This window comes from Astatotilapia calliptera, chromosome 6 (assembly GCF_964374335.1).
Source record: "Astatotilapia calliptera chromosome 6, fAstCal68.1, whole genome shotgun sequence".
Taxonomy (NCBI): Eukaryota; Metazoa; Chordata; class Actinopteri; order Cichliformes; family Cichlidae; genus Astatotilapia; species Astatotilapia calliptera.
In genome coordinates this window covers 15352200-15369708 of record NC_137427.1, presented here as the reverse complement: position 1 = coordinate 15369708, position 17509 = coordinate 15352200, and the positions used below count along the sequence as shown (strand labels likewise).

The 17509-nt window shown below is 40.0% G+C and overlaps 1 protein-coding gene across 4 annotated transcripts in view; it reads left to right on the top strand.

Annotated features, from left to right (window-relative positions):
* The window catches only part of evi5l (ecotropic viral integration site 5 like), a 46861-nt gene that overhangs the window by 24393 nt on the left and 4959 nt on the right, over positions 1–17509 (top strand). For 3 of the 4 annotated variants that reach the window (XM_026170522.2, XM_080302434.1, XM_080302433.1), the window contains 13 exons: positions 21–164; positions 312–401; positions 1175–1272; positions 1552–1612; positions 1708–1761; positions 2270–2302; positions 3134–3274; positions 8852–8968; positions 10364–10504; positions 10598–10774; positions 11188–11334; positions 11950–12045; positions 12191–12286. In XM_026170522.2, the coding sequence (XP_026026307.1) occupies positions 21–164; positions 312–401; positions 1175–1272; positions 1552–1612; positions 1708–1761; positions 2270–2302; positions 3134–3274; positions 8852–8968; positions 10364–10504; positions 10598–10774; positions 11188–11334; positions 11950–12045; positions 12191–12286 (1395 nt within the window). The remainder of the gene's footprint in view (positions 1–20; positions 165–311; positions 402–1174; positions 1273–1551; positions 1613–1707; positions 1762–2269; positions 2303–3133; positions 3275–8851; positions 8969–10363; positions 10505–10597; positions 10775–11187; positions 11335–11949; positions 12046–12190; positions 12287–17509) is intronic. The other variant, XM_026170524.2, reaches the window with a different exon arrangement.

Sequence of the window (17509 nt, the reverse complement as noted above, 5' to 3'; positions counted from 1 at the left end):
GTTAACATTTGCGATTTCAGGAGCAGCTTCCAGAGCTGAATGTCCATTTCCGGTCCCAGAGTTTCCACACTTCCATGTATGCCTCATCCTGGTTCCTCACGCTTTTTCTCACCTTTCTCCCTCTTCCTGTCGCCACACGCATCTTTGATATTTTCATGTATGAGGTAAGAAATATACAAAGCATACAAAATATCAAAAGATCGGTTATAACTGTGGATATGTTCCACCTTACTAATTGTGTTTTTCATATATATATATATATATATATATATATATATATATATATTATACAATATCTGACCTCTCTGCAGGGCCTAGAGATTATCTTCCGTGTAGGCCTGGCAATCCTGCAGTACAACCAGACTGACCTCATTCAGCTGGACATGGAGGGCATGTCACAGGTACGCAGCTGTAGCTTTGCGGTGCCTTCTGCAGAAATTGTTTTGTGCACAGATTGAGCCATGAGTCAAAGGCTGAACGTCCCACTTTCCTTTTTGCACGCAAGCTTCCTGAGCTACAAATCTAAAGTTATGATCTAATTTGATAAAAATAAGCTGCTCTCGTTTACGTCCATTCAACGTGATTTTATCTGATTGTCCTCTATGAAATGGAACACTGACTTGCTGCTGAATTTTACACTATGTTTGTGTTTAAATTTTGTGTCCGTCAGGCAGCGTCCACAATCTGGATTTACAGCAATTCAGTAGAAAACGTGTAATTTTTTGTTGCTCACTAATAAAAACCTTTTAGATAGGTGAATTTGATCTGGATCTTAATTTCTTATCTTTGATCATTTCTTATCTTTATCTTCCTCACAAAACCTACGGAAAAAACATTAAGTTTGTACCTGTACATTTCCCAGTTTTTTGACTTGCACTGCAAACTTGAATTAATTTGAATACTGTATATGCTTCCAGTTCCTAGAAGTGCATATACATTTTTACGCATGCCAAGTGAGACTGTCATGTCATTAAATCAAAGTATATTAAAATATCTTAGTTTCTTTTTTTGTTTTTGTTTTTTTAAGCAGGAGCTCCTGGCTTGCCTCAAGGCCTTTTGTAAATCTGTGGCTGTTTTTTCTTTACTCATTAAAAAAAAAAAACGAGTCTCTGCATCTTCATTAAATATGAATGACCATCTTTGTCATGTGCGTTTCTCCCTTGGGGTCTGCCAGCATTTCCAGAAGGTGATCCCCCACCAGTTTGACAGCTGCCCAGACAAGCTGATCCTCAGGGCCTACCAGGTCAAATACAACCCCAAGAGGATGAAGAAGTAAGAACGCTCGTTAGTCGGCTAACAAATAGTCAGACTTAAAGCTGGAGAGCCTTTATGTAGACCAGTGAGAGCTTTGTTTGTGTCTTACTAATGCTGAGGTTTCTACACTTAAGCGTGTGCATGGTTGTTGTTGTGCGTTTGTGCTGTTTAGGTAACTTCTGAAAGTTGTTTTTCTGCGCTGTACACCTCAGATCTTTGGCTTTTAAACATTATAGTTAAAAACAAGGAAGATTGAGGTAACATTACGTTTTCTTACTGTTGTATCTTTCTCCTCAGACTTGAGAAAGAATACACCACCATCAAGAACAAAGAAATGGAGGAGCAAATTGAAATTAAGGTGCTTATATCTTGTTTGTTTGTACTGCAATAAAATATTTGAAAAGTGAAGTGAAGCAAACATTTTCCACTTGTCTTCCTTCTCTCTGTGTTCAGAGGCTACGCACAGAAAACAGGCTGCTGAAGCAGAGGATCGAAACCTTGGAGAAGGTGAGATAGGCAGATGTGACTTCAGTTTATCTAAATGCTAATAAACATGAGAACTTCACTGAAATAGAGAAATTGGATGAGGCTGAGCTAACACGCTTCACATTTTGATTCTAGTTAAATTCTGTGTGGTTCGGGGTTGAAATTTACAACTGACGAATATATTGTTATTGGTTTTCTTTCCTGTGTGTGTGTGTGTGTGTGTGTGTGTGTGTGTGTGTGTGTGTGTGTGTGTGTGTGTGTGTGTGCCCGCCTTTTGTGCTGTTTCAGCACGCTGCTTTTGTTCATATTTTCCTCTTCTGTGAAATTGTTTTCTGAATGATCTCACTGCTGCCTCTTTATTCCCTCACAAACATGTCTGTGTTTGGTATCTCAACTTTTTCTTACGTCCCTCCTTTTGGAATTCATCCTGGTTTTTCTTGTGTTTTATCCTTCCTGGTGACCCACTGCTTTTCACTCTCTTCATCTCTTTATTTTCATCCTCTTGTTCCTCTCCTTCGTTGCGCTGTAGGAGAGTGCTGCTCTTGCAGACAGACTGATACAGGTAGAGTACTGTAAACCACTTTCCCACTGACCTTGCTGTCCTTTGTCGTACTCACACTCTGCTCCTCTACCGTCCTGCATTGCTTCTCTCCCTCTCCTGTAACAGCATCCTGCCAAAAGTGCATGAAAGCTTTTTGTTTACATCGTATATTTGTCTCTAGCCCACAAGACAATCCTTTAATGCCTGAATGCATGTAGTATTTATCCATGATGGAGACTGATGACGTTGTACAATCCTGCATGAGGCATGTTGAAGTTCAGCTATTACTATCATTCATTTATATTTGAATACCTACAATTAAGGAAAATTTGAATGAAATGTACATTTATTTGCTTTCTTGCTAAACGCTCTAGAAGGTATAGATACGTGATTTGATATTGAATGTGTTTGATTTAATTTGTACAAAATTGTAGAAAAAAATACACCAGAAACTTGTTTTCTTCATGGTCATGCTTGAGATCTAATAATTGTTAAAAAACAGAGACTGAGACTGAGTTTTAAGTTTTTTATTGCTTTCGGATACAGCCAGGTTAGCTTTCTGTCTGTGTTTCAATTCATCATGCTAAACTGAGCTAGTTGGTTGTTAGCTTTAGCTTTAAAGGACAGATGTAAGAGTGTGAGTGATATCCTCAGGTAGGCGATTTACAAGAAAGCAAATAAATCTCCTTACTAAAATGTTGACTCTCAGTATGACATGAAGCAAAGTTCTCTATAACCATTATATTGTTGTTTTGTCTGGAACCACCCTTTTCCCCCTGCATAGTCTGAATTTGAAAATTGCACTCCACTGACGATTTTAAATGTCATCCTATTTTGGTCACACTATTCCAGGGTCAGGTGACTAGGGCGCAGGAAGCAGAGGAGAACTATGTGATCAAGCGAGAGCTGGCGGTGGTGAGGCAGCAGTGCACCACAGCTAGCGAGAGCCTTGAGAAAGCACAGGACACCATCCGAGAGCTACAACAACAGAGGGTAAAAGAATGAATTAATAAATGAACCAAGATAGCAAGATGAACTGTTTCCCTCCTGCCTACAGTCTTTATTTTGTCCTATATTTAACTTACAGATAGGCTCTGTAAGCTGTGTATTTCCTGATAATGCTTTTACTGTTTGTCAGATTATTTGGACTCAAAATCAGGGCACAAATGTCGCAAACGTTTAAGTGATTTCACTAGAATGCAACACAATTTGATCAGATTTCAATGTCAGTATATCAAAAGGTTTACAACTTTGTCAAGTAACCGAATATATCAAAGTTCACTTTGTTGTCAAAGACACACACACACTCTAGTATGATTGTTAGTATGAGCCAGTCATAGACTGTATATGGAAAAAGGACAAAGCCACTATAGCATCATTTGTGAAGCGCCAAAGTTGCCCATCTGGCTGGCGCCATGTTGGCCAATTGTGGAAAAATTTGGATTGGGAATCTTCCTGGTGACTGATTTCTTAGTCAATTAAACATGGGGTAAAAAATCTGACTAACCGACTAGTCTAAAACCAAGAAACACTCAGATATTAAGTAAATTTGAGAACCGTTTAATGCCAAAAACTAATAACAAAGGCTTTTTAAACACTTAATCAACTTCTTCAACAATGAATCATTCCACTTAACTAGATTAGTCATCTAGTCGACTAGTCGCACACATCCCTAATTTGGATGAGAGAGTGGTGCGCAAACTTGTCAGCTAACTCACGCAAGTTAAATAAAATATAAGTAAAATATATGTATAATTACAAATATACAATTGTTCCAGTACTAACACAGTGGGGAGGTTAAGCTCAGTGAATTAGCAGGAAGCGATTAGCTGAAGCTGGATTGGTACCCGTCAGTCAGTCTTTGCGGCGATGTTTTCAGTTTTCAAACTCAAACGTTGCAGCTTGGTATGAACAGACTGTCAGACTGACTCATAGTAATGGCTCGTTTAAGTTATCCCATGGTGGGAGTGATGTACTAATGCTATATTTTATACAAGCTTGTGGAAAACGGATAAAAAAACAAAACAATTGGGGCCGACTGCGCCTCTCAAATATGGTCAGACTGGTCAGACTAGCGTTGATTTGTTTCCGATATGTTCTTTATGCTGCTTTGATAACAAAGTAGTGAGTCACGCATTTGTATTTTCTCACAAACCTTCAAAGAAAATCGGTGATTAACCCGTGAGCTAACCCCGCAAAGGTGCAAAGCTCAGCACCCAAAAATGAAACCGTTCAAGTTCTGTTTTAGCAAGATGTTTACATACAGATGAGGCACAAAGACTTCTACAGTTTTCACACCATGGAGGTGAGGTGAGGTTTATGAGGTGAAATCTAGTTAGTCTAGCTCTGGAGGAGAGCCAAATAATGTGGAACCTATCACTGTCTAAAAAATACTGTTTGGACGCCAGTGAAGCCAGTCTGACTGTTACGGGTGCCATTCAACAAGCTTTTAGTAATGGAAATATAGTTACTCCCAAAGGACAGAACAAAAAGAGATGTGAGCCCCAGCTAAAACAAACAAAGAGGAAGAAGACCATGAACCAATCACACAATGGGCCATCGAATACAGGCTTCTCACTCAAACTAGTCCTGGAAAACTAGAAGAACAGAAACCAAACTGAAAACAGTAGTTCCAGGAGCTCCCGACTCAACCTGTACAGAATAAACAAAGCTATGAAAGCAACAGATTGGTAAAGCTTGTGCTGATGGAGATCTGGTGGGATCCAAGACGCCAATGGCCGACCCTCCTGCTCCACTTTCTCCGGGTTTATATTCATGCAGCAAGCCATCAGCAGCCAACACTAACAATAAATCTGCAAAGAAAGAGGGCGCAGGTTAATCAGGGTGACAATAAAAAACTGGACCAACAGGCTGAGGTCGCACGTAACACTGATGGCGGCTGTAAAGGTTGCACGTGTACATTTTACAGAGCAGCTGTTTGTTGTTTTGAGTTGTTGTACGTGTGATACACAGCCTGATTGAAAGTAATAGTGTGACTATGATTAAATGTTGAAACTTGTTTTGTTAATGTAGCATAGATTATTAAAACGTGGTTTCAGTTAAACACTGAAGGAAAAGCTAATCAAACTGTATTTGGTGCATAGTACTGTAAAGTTAAAAGAAGTGATCCTACATTATAGGATGACTGATTTTTGTTTTTAATTCATTCAAGTTCTGTGAGTCACATGATATTGGAATTATTATACAAATTAGAGTTGGGTGTAATTAGGGCCCGAGCACCGAGAGTGCGAAGGCCCTATTGTATCTGCTCCGTTTCTTATTATTATTATTATTATTATTATTATTATTATTATTCACCCCAAACAAGGGCCTTTTTGAGGGCCTAAACATGCTCAAAAACTCATGAAATTTTGCACACATGCCAGGTCTGGTGAAAAATTTTGTATTTTAATGGTTTTACATATGAGCACTGGGAAATGGCTCTACAGCGCCACCTATGCCTTGTTAAATGCAGCCCTACGACCACATCGTTTGAGCTACATGTATGAAATTTGGCACACATGTGTATCATGCCAAGACGAACAAAAAAGTCAGTGGGCCCATTGACGCAAACCCAACAGGAAGTCCGCCATTTGGAAGAGAAGGTGAAATTTTGGCTCTAATTTTGCCATTTCCATGCCTCGAACTTTTGCGAACTCCTCCTTGGGGTTTCATTTCATAACCTTCAAATTTGGACAGTGTCAACTACACCCTTGTGCCATGTTAAATTGCGGAGCTTTTGAGTTTTCACAATACTATGAGGCCGTGGCGCCATGGCGAATTTCGATGACTCGCCATGAAAATCTTATTGCCTCTCATTTTGTCATACATTTTCTGACCTTGACCAAAGTGAACACATATGATAAGGCTCCACCCCTGAACATATTTCAACTGCCATATTTGACATCAAGGACAGCGCCACCTAGTGGGAACAGGAAATGTCATGTTTTACACTTTGGGGTACAGTATAGTGATGGGTGACATCTGCAGCCTCAAATTTCTCCAGGAAAGCCTTAAGGAGTTGGTCTTGGGTTACAGTGAAAACTGTGAGTTTTCGCGAAAGGGTGTGACCCCAGCAGCATGGCGAACTTTGATGTCACGCCATGAAGAAACAAATTAGTATAACTCAATGAAATCCAGTCTGATCAGTACCAGACTTTACAGGCATGATGTCAGACCCGCCCTGAACAGATTGATGTGCCCATTGTCGGAAATACGGACAGCGCCACCTAGTGGGAACAGGAAATGTCATGGCTTTAATTTTGTTGTACTGATTTTCACAGGTTCATCGTGGCCACCTGAAAAGCGGTGAATATCACCATCAGTCCCTCGTGATGCTTCAGTGCAAAAATTGTGACTTTAAACTGAACGGCGCACCCTGGTGGCAACGCTGTTCACCATGAAAGATGAAGTGGCTTTTGAGGGTCTTGGCAAGTGTATAGAGGCTTGAAATTTGGCACACACCTCCAATGTGATGAAGGCTTTGTTGTCATGTGATAATTTTCATTGAATATCCCAAAATGGCTCCACAGCGCCCCCTACAAAATTTCAAAACCACAGCCCCAGCTCTGTGTTTTATGTATGAATCTGAAACCTGGTAGGCTTATAGGAGATATCAAGATGTACAAAAAAGTCTCTTGGAGCAATATCCCAAATCCAACAGGAAGTCAGCCATTTTAAAATTCATGTGTAATTTTGGCGACATTTTCCCCTCTTTTCAGGCTTCATACTTTGACGAACTCCTCCAAGGGATTTCATCAGATTGGACCGATCTGAAGTTTGTGGAATCTAAAGACCTTTGTGATGTTAAATTGCGAAGCTTTTTACATTCAGGGAAACGGGGTGGTCATGGCGGCACTTAGAGTTTCAATCACTCACCAAAAAGCAGTAATCTGCTGTCACTCAAAAACACAATATCCAATCTCTCCCAAACGTCGCAGGTGTGATGAGACTCGAGCTCGGAAATGTTTGTTATGCCATTTGTCGGTAATAGTTAGAGCGCCACCTAGTGGGACGACTATAATCATGGTTCAATGAGATGAAATGTTAGCTGGTGGTTAAATGCATGAATTCCATCAATGTGACATCACATCGGACGTGCTGGTTTTAGGTGTTGGGCGTGGCTCGACACGCCAGGGTGCGAGGGCCCTCATAACGCTGCTTGCAGCTTTAATTTAACATGTAATTCATGTATGAACTGTTTTTGCCTCCCAAAACAGTATAAATAACATATTTTAATATTATTTATTTATTTATTTTTACATATAATATTGTTCAAGGAAAAATATGAAAACTGACTTTCCAAACATTTTTATATGTACGAGAGACTCTGCTTCTCTACTGTGAATTTCTAGTAAATATGATGTTTAGTATAGTATTTAGTATTTAACGCCACATTGGGTTTAACAGAGAACACCCACGTTTGCTTTTCCACATGAGTAAATGTATGCATGTCAGTTTCTGTATGTTCTGCAACCGCTTTACTGACTTACTCAAAAAAAAAAAAAGTTTTGTGGTCTTTGCCAGTGCTGTTAACCAAAGCTTTGCTCTTAATATTTATAGGTTCAACTCACACCTACCTGTGGGAAGGTGGTGTGAAGAGCAACAGCACGATGTGAAGGGAGCAGATGGTTCACTAAAATTATAATTTGCTTTGCTTTAAAAGAAAAACTCCAGTCACTGATTTTTCTCTAAATGATGTCATTGTTACGTGTGCGTCTATTCCAGCTCAGATTGCTGGTACCCATCACCCACCAGGGTTCACACACCTCCAGACACTCTCAATCTTCTTTGATAACCAAGACTGAGAAGCCAAAAATGACAAATCACGAATCTTGCAGTCACGCTATGTACTTGCCCGATTTCAAGCGTTTGTAATTTGCCTCATTGGAAAGTATTTTTCCACTCAGCTCTCTCTTTTTTTTTCTTTTTTTTTCTTTGCTGCTTTCATATTCATAGCTTTGCAGTTTCCCCTTGATGTGGTGACATGTTAGTGTACAGTAGCATGCTGACATCACAGACAGCGGGACACAAGTGCACCTTCATGGCAGCTAAATTTAGGTTGTCGGCTGTTTTGAAGGTTGTACACAGACATTTCTAGGCGTAGGTAACATATTTGGATTTTACTCGCTCACTAGTTGCAGTTGAGAATGGATGCTTTTGGTTTATTTTTTAGAAAAGTGTAAGTCTAACGCTGCTGCTGGGAATCACGTCCATTTATTCCCCCACAAATAGCTCGTTGATAGGTCATGTTTCCATCTCTCTGTGGAATTCCTTGTCTCCCGTTTCTTCCTTTTTCAGGAAACTAAATGTAAAAAAAAAGAAAGACAGATACATAACACTACCTTGAGTTTTCACCCCTTGCAAGATTGTGGTAATCTTAGCTGAACTGTTAAACTGGTCTGCAAATGAGAGTGAAATGGAAGCCAAGCTCTGTTCAAAAACCTAATTGTCTCATCAATAAATAAATATCAGTATACAAATACCAGGTAGAAAAGGCTGCTCAACTAAAACTAAAATAAATAAAAGTTGACCTACATTATATCTTTAACACTAGGATGTTTGTTTCAGTACACAGAGCAGTTTGTGAGCAATCTGCAGACCGAGCTGGAGCAGTCGAGGCTCCGCGAGGCCGAACTGCTTGGAGCTCTGAAGGAAATGCAAGACAAGGTGCTCGATCTGGAAAAGGTGAGCTCACAAACATGCCTTTTTTTTTTCTTTTTCTTTTTTTTGAAACTGTGTGAAAGAGAATAGTGTGAACAGCAAGCAGACAGAAGGCGTGTGATTCTGTGAATGTGGTAAAGTCTGTCTGACCGTTAACCAACCTGTCTAACGTTTAATCCAAACACTCAAACAAATGACAGACACGTTCCATTTCTCAAGCTTTCATTTTCACTTGATGAGGTGTTGGAACACAAACGCTCTGCTGCTTCCCGATGAAGATTTTACTGAAAATTAACTCAAAACTGGACAAACCTTTTGTTTGCTTATACAGCGTCTCAAAGATTGACAAACCTGCTGGTTTGTAGTCAGGAGGTAAACATGCTAATGTTTTTATTAGTGGGTTGTTGCACCACTTTGGTTAGGAGTGAAACAACCTCACAACTGTCTGATGTCTGAACAAAATTTCATATATCAGATAGTTGTATTAATCTATTCCTGTCCCTCTCATACTACATTTAATAAGTCTGTCGACTCCTGGTCGTCAGGATACAGATGCCGCTGATTAGGCATGGTCACATTTAGCAAATGTAATATCTGATCAAAACTGAGGTTTTCATTCAGCAGCGTCACAAAGCAGGTCAGTTGCTACATCGGCCCCCTCGTCACCAATTTCAAATTATCTGCTAAAAAACTTGATTCTGTTTTTGACCAGCATTTGAACGCTTGGCGAGCTAAAGCTGTTTTTCTTATCTAGGAAAAACAACATTTCCTGTAAGTCAATAATTTGAAACTAAACTCCTATGCTTTCCCATGTCTAGATTATTTTATCTCCCATGAATGTGCACCCCTCAGTCTCCTCTGGTCCATCTTCATTTCAGCCAGAAGTTCTCACCACTGCTCACACATCAGCTCTATCATTGCTTTCTTTTAGTCCTGTAAGATTTAGAATTTTAAAATTAGATTACCTACATGCAAAGCCTCATGTGACCAGGCTCGTGTTTAGATATAGCAGATCTGCTGAGACCTTACTCTAGCAGTCAGCTTCTCTTATCATCTGATCAGGGCCCATTTCAGCTGTGGTTCACACCACTGTTTGTATATATTATATATTATATATTAAGATGCATACAATTCTTTAATGTGTGGTTTCTATTCAAGTGTTACAAAAGTAGTTATTGTTAATTATTATTATTATTATTATTATTATTAACAATAACGATAATTATGATAATAATAATAACAATAATGCTGTAGGTACTGTGGTACATTCTGTATTAATCACCAAGGTATATTGTGTTTCACTGAAATCTAATAAGGATTCCCTTCCTCATAAAACCTTTCCCATGTACGTCTTCATATATGCATTAGGCTGCGTGTGTGAATTTGCTAACTTATAACCGTGAAATGTTTACTATCTAGAGGAGCAGTTGCCTGCCAGATGAGAACAACTTGGCGACCCTGCAGGAAGAAGTGAAGCAAATGAAGCTGAGGGAGCTGGAGACGCTGCGCTCATTCAGGGAGATGCAGGAGGCTGTCACTGAGCTGAACCAGCGCTGGCAGGTAAAATGGGAACAGATCTCTCATCTGTTTGGTGGAGTGCATGAGTGCGCATAATGTACCAGCGGCCAGTTACACCTGTCTGCTCTTTCGCAGCATCATATGTCCCGTAGCAGCAGCACTGGTGGTGGGGGCGGGCACTGGAAGGAATCGCCGAAGAAGAACGCCATGAATGAGCTGCAGGACAAACTGATGACGGTTAGGCTGAGGGAGGCTCAAGCCCAGGCGGAGCTCCGAGAGGTTAAACTTAAAGCCCTGCAGCTGGAGAGTCAGGTAGGTGCTGTATAACTACATTGTACTGTCACACTGCAGCAGTGGGCTTGTGAGTCCTTCTCTGATGTATGCATGATTGTGAAGCATAAAAGTTGTCATGTTTGTTTATTTTACACATTTATAAGAATGAATATAACTTGCTGAACTAGGGAAATCAGCCCTGTGGTGTTGGGATATTACATTTTGTTTTGCTTTTTCAATTATGAATGTGCATCGTGCCTGACATGCACATAATGAAAATGAAACAAAGTATAACTGAATCAGAACAGATTTTATTGTTTGTTAATTGTTAGACCATAGTGCCACTTGTGAGATGTTTTTGTTTTCATTTATTGGGTTTTGTTGTTGTTGTTGTTGTTTCATAAATATAAGAGCTCTACTCTCACCATCTACCATTTAACCTCTTGTTTTAGAACCAGATCCACAGCAAACTGATCGGACGCAACGAGCAGGAACGCTCTGCCCTGCAGGACCGACTCCAGATGGTGGCCAATCAGAACAAAGCTCTGCAGGCCCAGCTCAACGAGATGAAGAGGAAGCAGGCCGAATCAGACTGCAAGGTCTGGATAGTGAAAGGTGGAAAGAGAGGCAGAGGAGCAGATTTAACAGAAAAGAGCAGAGTGACGTGGAGAGCAGCATTTTCTTATTATTATCGCCTCTGTCAGTGCGCCCCAGGGTGGCTGTGGCTACAATGTAGCTTGCCATCACCAGTGTGTGAATGTGTGAATGACTGGATATGTAAAGCGCTTTGGGGTCCTTAGGGACTAGTAAAGCGCTATATAAATACAGGCCATTTACCATTTTACCATTTAAGAGTTATTAATAGGAAACTAAAATCTGTAATAGAAAAAGAAACCTTTTGACTGAAGACAAAAAAAAGATGCCTGGAACAGAGAAGATAAAAAGATACATGAGAAATGTTGAAAAATGGTCAGAGCATAAATTCTGGGGTTCACATCCTGAAAAAGATCAACAGATGTAATAGAGGAAGTCTAGAATGAAAAATGAATGACACAGCAGGATGTAGAGACAATTTATTGTTCTTTACTATCTCTAATTGAAATCCATTAAAAGGTTGTCATTATAAAGGCTCACTTATTACCCAGAAAATATTGTTTAACTTTTTTTTTTTTCTTCCTGTCAATGTGCTTCCTTCCTCCCTGTGATGCGTGTAGAGTAAAGAGGAGGTGATGGCAGTGCGACTGAGGGAAGCTGACAGTATGGCTGCGATGGCTGAACTCAGGCAGAAGATCGCTGAACTTGAGATTCAGGTGTGTGTGCTCGTGTACTTCAGTGTCTGTCTGAGTGCATCCTTGAATAAACATTTGGATCTGTGGTCTTAGCCAGTTAAGTGATCAATGTATTAATCAAAGTGAATTCAGCTTTAACCTTGTGTGTCTGAAATGTGATTTTTAGAAGGAGGAAGGGCTGATCCAGGGCCAGCTGAACCACTCTGACTCCAGACAGTACATCAACCAGCTCCGGGACCAGATTGCCGAGCTCAAGAACGAGGTGAGGCAACCTTCTCCACATAGTCACAGACGAGCAGGCTCACATATTCAAGTCAGCCACTTGTCTGAAATGCTGGGTGCAAACAAAAAAACACCCTATTTGTAGGGTTTTATACTAAAACACAGCAAACCTGTAGCTGTTAAAACTACATACCAATGCAGTATTCACCATGGAAACATGAAACAATAGAAACATTTTTCAAAGCTGCCTGATTTTTTTGTTGTTGTTTTTTTCCACTCCAAATGATTAATTAATTGAATATTTGTCAGAATAATGAGTAGTTTAAACCATTTCATGCTTTGCTATACTGGGAAGAAAAAAAGCAAACAAGTTACGGCAGTTAAAAACATGTAGTGATATTTTAATCCCACTGATGTAAATGTCAGTTCATGGAAGCAGATGTTAGAAGTGGTTACCTGATAAAGATCTTAGACTTAGACTTAGAGAAGCAATTGTCCCTGCCCATCAGTCTGGGGTGGGTTACATCCATTTCCAAAAAAGCTGTCAGTCATTCTACTGTGAGAAATATTATTTACAAGTGGAAAGCATTTATGAGAGTGGCCAGTCTTCCCTGGAGTGGACATCCCAACAAATTCACTTCAAGGTCCGACCGTGCAATGTTCAGACAAATTACAAGAAACCTGAGATACATCTCTTACTCTACAGGCCTCAGTGATCATGTTAAATGTCAACAGTCATGACAGTACAGTTAGAAAAAGACTGAACGAGTACGGCTTGTTTGGAAGGACTACCAGGAGAAACCCTCTTCTCTCTAAAAGGAACATGCCAACATGGCTTAGGTTTAAAATGTTGCTTCAGAGCAAACAAGACTCCTGGAACAATGACATTAGGACAGTCAAGACCAAAGTGGTGGTGTTTTGTCATAATGCACAGCACCACGTTAGGTCAAAACCTAATATCAGCACATATCATATGCATATCAGCACAAACACCTCATACAGACTGTCAAACGTGATAATGGTGGAGGGGCAATTTGCGTTTGTTTTGCAGCCACAGGATGTGGGAACTTTGCAATCACTGAGTCACATGTGAACATTCCTGTATACCAAAGTATTCTAGAGTCAAATGCGAGCCCATTTGTCCATGTTTCCACTGAAGTTTCCACCCAAATTTGGTCATCCAATGGGTCGGTGATCCGAAGCACAGAACATCTAGAAAATCTACAACAAGAAGGCTGAAAAGAAAAGAATCAAAGTGTTTCAATGAGGTCAAAGTCCAGAGCTCAAGCCTTGTGAAATGTTGTGGCATGATCTTATCAGAGATGTGCATAAACAAATGCCCACACACCTCAGTGAATTAAGTAATGAGGAGTGGCCAGAATGTTCCACAAAAACAGATAGTTATACAGAAAATGATTGTTTTCTCTGATTTTTCTGATTTTTATCAGAAATATTTTTTGCTTTTTTATCATGGACAAAAACAGGACATCCAGTCCAGATAAGTTTTCAAGACACCATTAAATAGAAAGAAGCAGAGACAGACTGGAAACCTGGCCGGTGGACTTTTTAACCATACTGAACACAATCATGGAGAGTGAGAGGATGCCTGAGGAATGGGGAGGAAGTGTACTCAAACTGGTTTTCATGCCAAGGGTGATGTGCAGAACTGTAGTAACTATGGAGATAGAGTTGAAGAGCCACACCATGAAGGTGTTGGACACAGTTGCTGAAGCTAGGTTAAGAAGAGAGGTGATCATCAGGCATCAGCAGTATGGCTTTTGATGTGATGTTTGCTTCAAGTGTTGATGGAGTAGGTCAGAGAAGATCAGAAGGAGCTTCGCTCAGGGTCTGTGGATCTAGAGCAGGGGTGTCGAACTCTTGGTCCGTATATTGACGTGAAGAAATATCATGCAATTTGACCCTTGAAGTTACTTTTTTGTTAGGGAGGATTTGTTTGTTATTGAGTGCGATGTTAAAATAAGTTCTTTAAAAAGCCAAAGATTATTTAACATGAAGTCAATATGAGCAGAGAGTACAAACGTGTTGAGGGATTGGCTGTGTTAGTTCAGTGTGAGAGTTTTTTGTAAAGAAAACAATTTTAACTAGCTGTCAAAAACTAATGTTTAAACTTGTGTCTGCATTTTTATTTTGTTAAATACGAACACAATTATAGCAGAAGTGCTGCCGCGTGTCTGACCAGAAGGAGAGTACCAATTTGTTTATTTGGTAGTTCAATGAAAGGTTGTAGTTAGTTAAGAGTGAGGGGGAATTTTTTATTTTTATTTTTTTGTAGTTTTTCTTGTTATACAATATTTTAAATTTTAAAAAAACAAAACACTATATTTTCAGAAATATTTGTGGGTGTTTGTTTGGGTTTTTTGTACTACTTGAACACTAAAGTTCCCTCCAATGAGATGGCAGTGACAGCAGTGGCCCACAGTTCATTTAAGTTTGAGACCCCTGATCTAGAGGAAGAATGTGGTAGAAGGCCAAAAGAGGAACTGTGACACTGCATGAGGAAGTCAAGAGTGACAGAGAAGTAGTGAGGGTGATGAGGTGTGCAGTAAGAGAGGCAAATGGGTTTAAGGTGAGGGTGACAATAGATCATCGAGTGGCTTTGAGATTCTTGTTTTCAATGGTGATGGACAAGCTAACCAATGGGGTCAGGCAGGATTCTCTGTGGACCACGATATTATGTTGCTTGCTACGATGTTGACAAAGGAATTCCAGATATATTAGACAAAGGATGGTAGATGTGGTGTTGCTAGGCAGCAGGAAAGGCAGGCAGGAAGTCCTCAGAGGAGCTTCATGGATGTAGTTAAGGAGGACATGCCAGGCGGTTGGTGTGATGCTAGCGTGAGATGGAGGCAGATGATCCCCTGTGGGGGGCAGCTGGGGGGAAAGAAGAAGACAAAGACAGAGTATTGCCAATAATTAAAAACATTTCTAAAGGAATAATCCAAGCTGATGTCTCTTCCACATTTTAGGAACAAAAGCAGCTAAATTACAAGCACTCAGATTACTAAAATTACTTATTTATTTTTGTCAGCATACTAAAAAAATCTCTGGATATTTACCAAGAATTCATTAAATGCATCCATTCATTATTTCATTAACACGTCACTTACTGTAGACTCAGTCACTTGGTCAGTTAGGTAGCTTTGAAAGGATATGACACCATCCTGGATTTCAGCTACTAAGCTGTGATTGGTCGATTATTTCTTCAACAGGAAAAAAAAAATTCAGACCGGTTTGAATCTTGGCCGCGGTTCGATGCTGTGTTGAAACCTGCGAAAGCATTTAAGCCATTTTTTCATTAGCTATTGATACGTATAAATGTGTGATCATTTATTAGGGGTATAAATGAACAATTTGTTTCACTTTTTCTGGCTTTTCAAAATGGCGTGTGACACACAGATGCACAGTGTGTGTGTGTGTGTGTGTGTGTGTGTGTGTGTGTGTGTGTGTGTGTGTGTGTGTGTGTGTGTGTGTGTGTGTGTGTGTGTGTATAAGATGCTCTGCAGCTTTTGGTAACCACCACAGATGAATCTTGTCATTTATGTACAGTCTCAGAACAGATACCACTTCCACCCCGACACACGCTCAGTTGTTTCAATGTCTTTCTCGTAACAAGAGATCAATTTTCTTCTTAACAGCTGTGTTCTCATTGTTTAGTTCACACTGGACTTTAATTCTGAAAACGGGGGGTCGAAAAGAATACAGAAGCCCTGCTCAATAACTTGTTTTTGGTCTGTTATAGGCTGAGCCCACAGCTCGAGTTCTGCTGATTTTTATGATGTAATTTGACAACATTTAGTGTTATCTTGGGTTCATGAGGATAATCTCCAGCCCTGATTGGAGACAGAAAGTTATCAGTCAGCATACACTTGGGTTTGTTCATTCAGAGAGTGTCTGTGCGTGACTAGGAGGAGGGAGTATGTTTAAACTTCAGAGTGAGGGGGCGTGATGAGACGGCCCTGCCCTTTAGCGCTCCTCTCCTCTTTTCTTCTTGTCACCCCACCACTTTTGATCAAAGCCGTGGTTTTCATAAATGAGACCGAAACTTGCGTGAGTACAGATGAGGAAGCAATGAACCATTTAGAAAAATCTCAGTATAGAGCTGAAAGCGATCATCGTACGATTGAGTCATATTGGCGTTGCTGACACATAATGAGCCATTTTATAAAATGCAGCTGAATTAATTTTACATTTTTACTCGCGCACATTTATTTTGATTCAGGTGGACATTGATTTTTTTGTGAAAGCAAATACTTTTCCATAGCATTTGGAGACTTAATTGTCTGCCAATTTTGATGTTCCTGTTCATATTGAGAGAGACTGGAGAGAATATAACCTATGAAGCCCGGTACCTTCTTATGTTTCTCTGCTGTAGCGTGAAGAGCTCAGACACAGTCAAAATATTTCCACTGGTTAACCACCGGTTTCCCCCTCCCCCCCACCTGCCCGCCCTGCAGCTAGCTTGAGTTTATGATTGGGGGGAAAACAAAAACCTCTGAGATTTGTCATGAGTCACTGTGGTACATACAAGGCTAACATGCAAAAGGCATGCATGTGAAAAGTGGTGGCATCGCTGCTGCTCACAAGAAGAACTCTGCACTCTGCTAGTTGGACATCAGCCGCGGAGTAGAAACATGCAAACGCGTCCTTTTATGCTTGTACGTTTCCACAAAGCTACTTTTCTTGTCAACTTGAATAAAATTCAAATCGTACCACCACCTTCACCCTAATGACAGGTGCACGCTCAGATTTAGCTGTAAAGATCCCACAGTCCTATTTGCACATCTTTTAATGGTAAGAAAAAAATGCATCAGTGGGTTTCACAGGGTTTAGGGTTTTTTTTGTTTTTGGTTTTTTTAACACCCAACAACCTGTTTAAAAGAATTCCAATCACCTGACATTTAGTGGCTTTGCAAAGACGTGTCAAACGTATTTAAAAGCATTAAAAACCACTAGGCCTCATGCTACAGTAGTGTTCAGTAACATACACTCATTTGTCCTGTTACTTGCAAAATTCTTAACCTTTTGTCAACAGGTATTTAGGAGGAGAACGTTTAAGATAATACTGTTTATTGCACGGACGTACTGATGAAATTTCTATAAAAAGAAGTTTGCAGGCAGATGGGAGAGAGGTTGTTTTTTTTTTTCCCTCTGAAATGTAAATACTGTAAATTATATCACTTCAGGGAATTATCTGGGAAGGGATCGGCTTTTGGGAGATGGACTTTGCACATAAACCTTATTG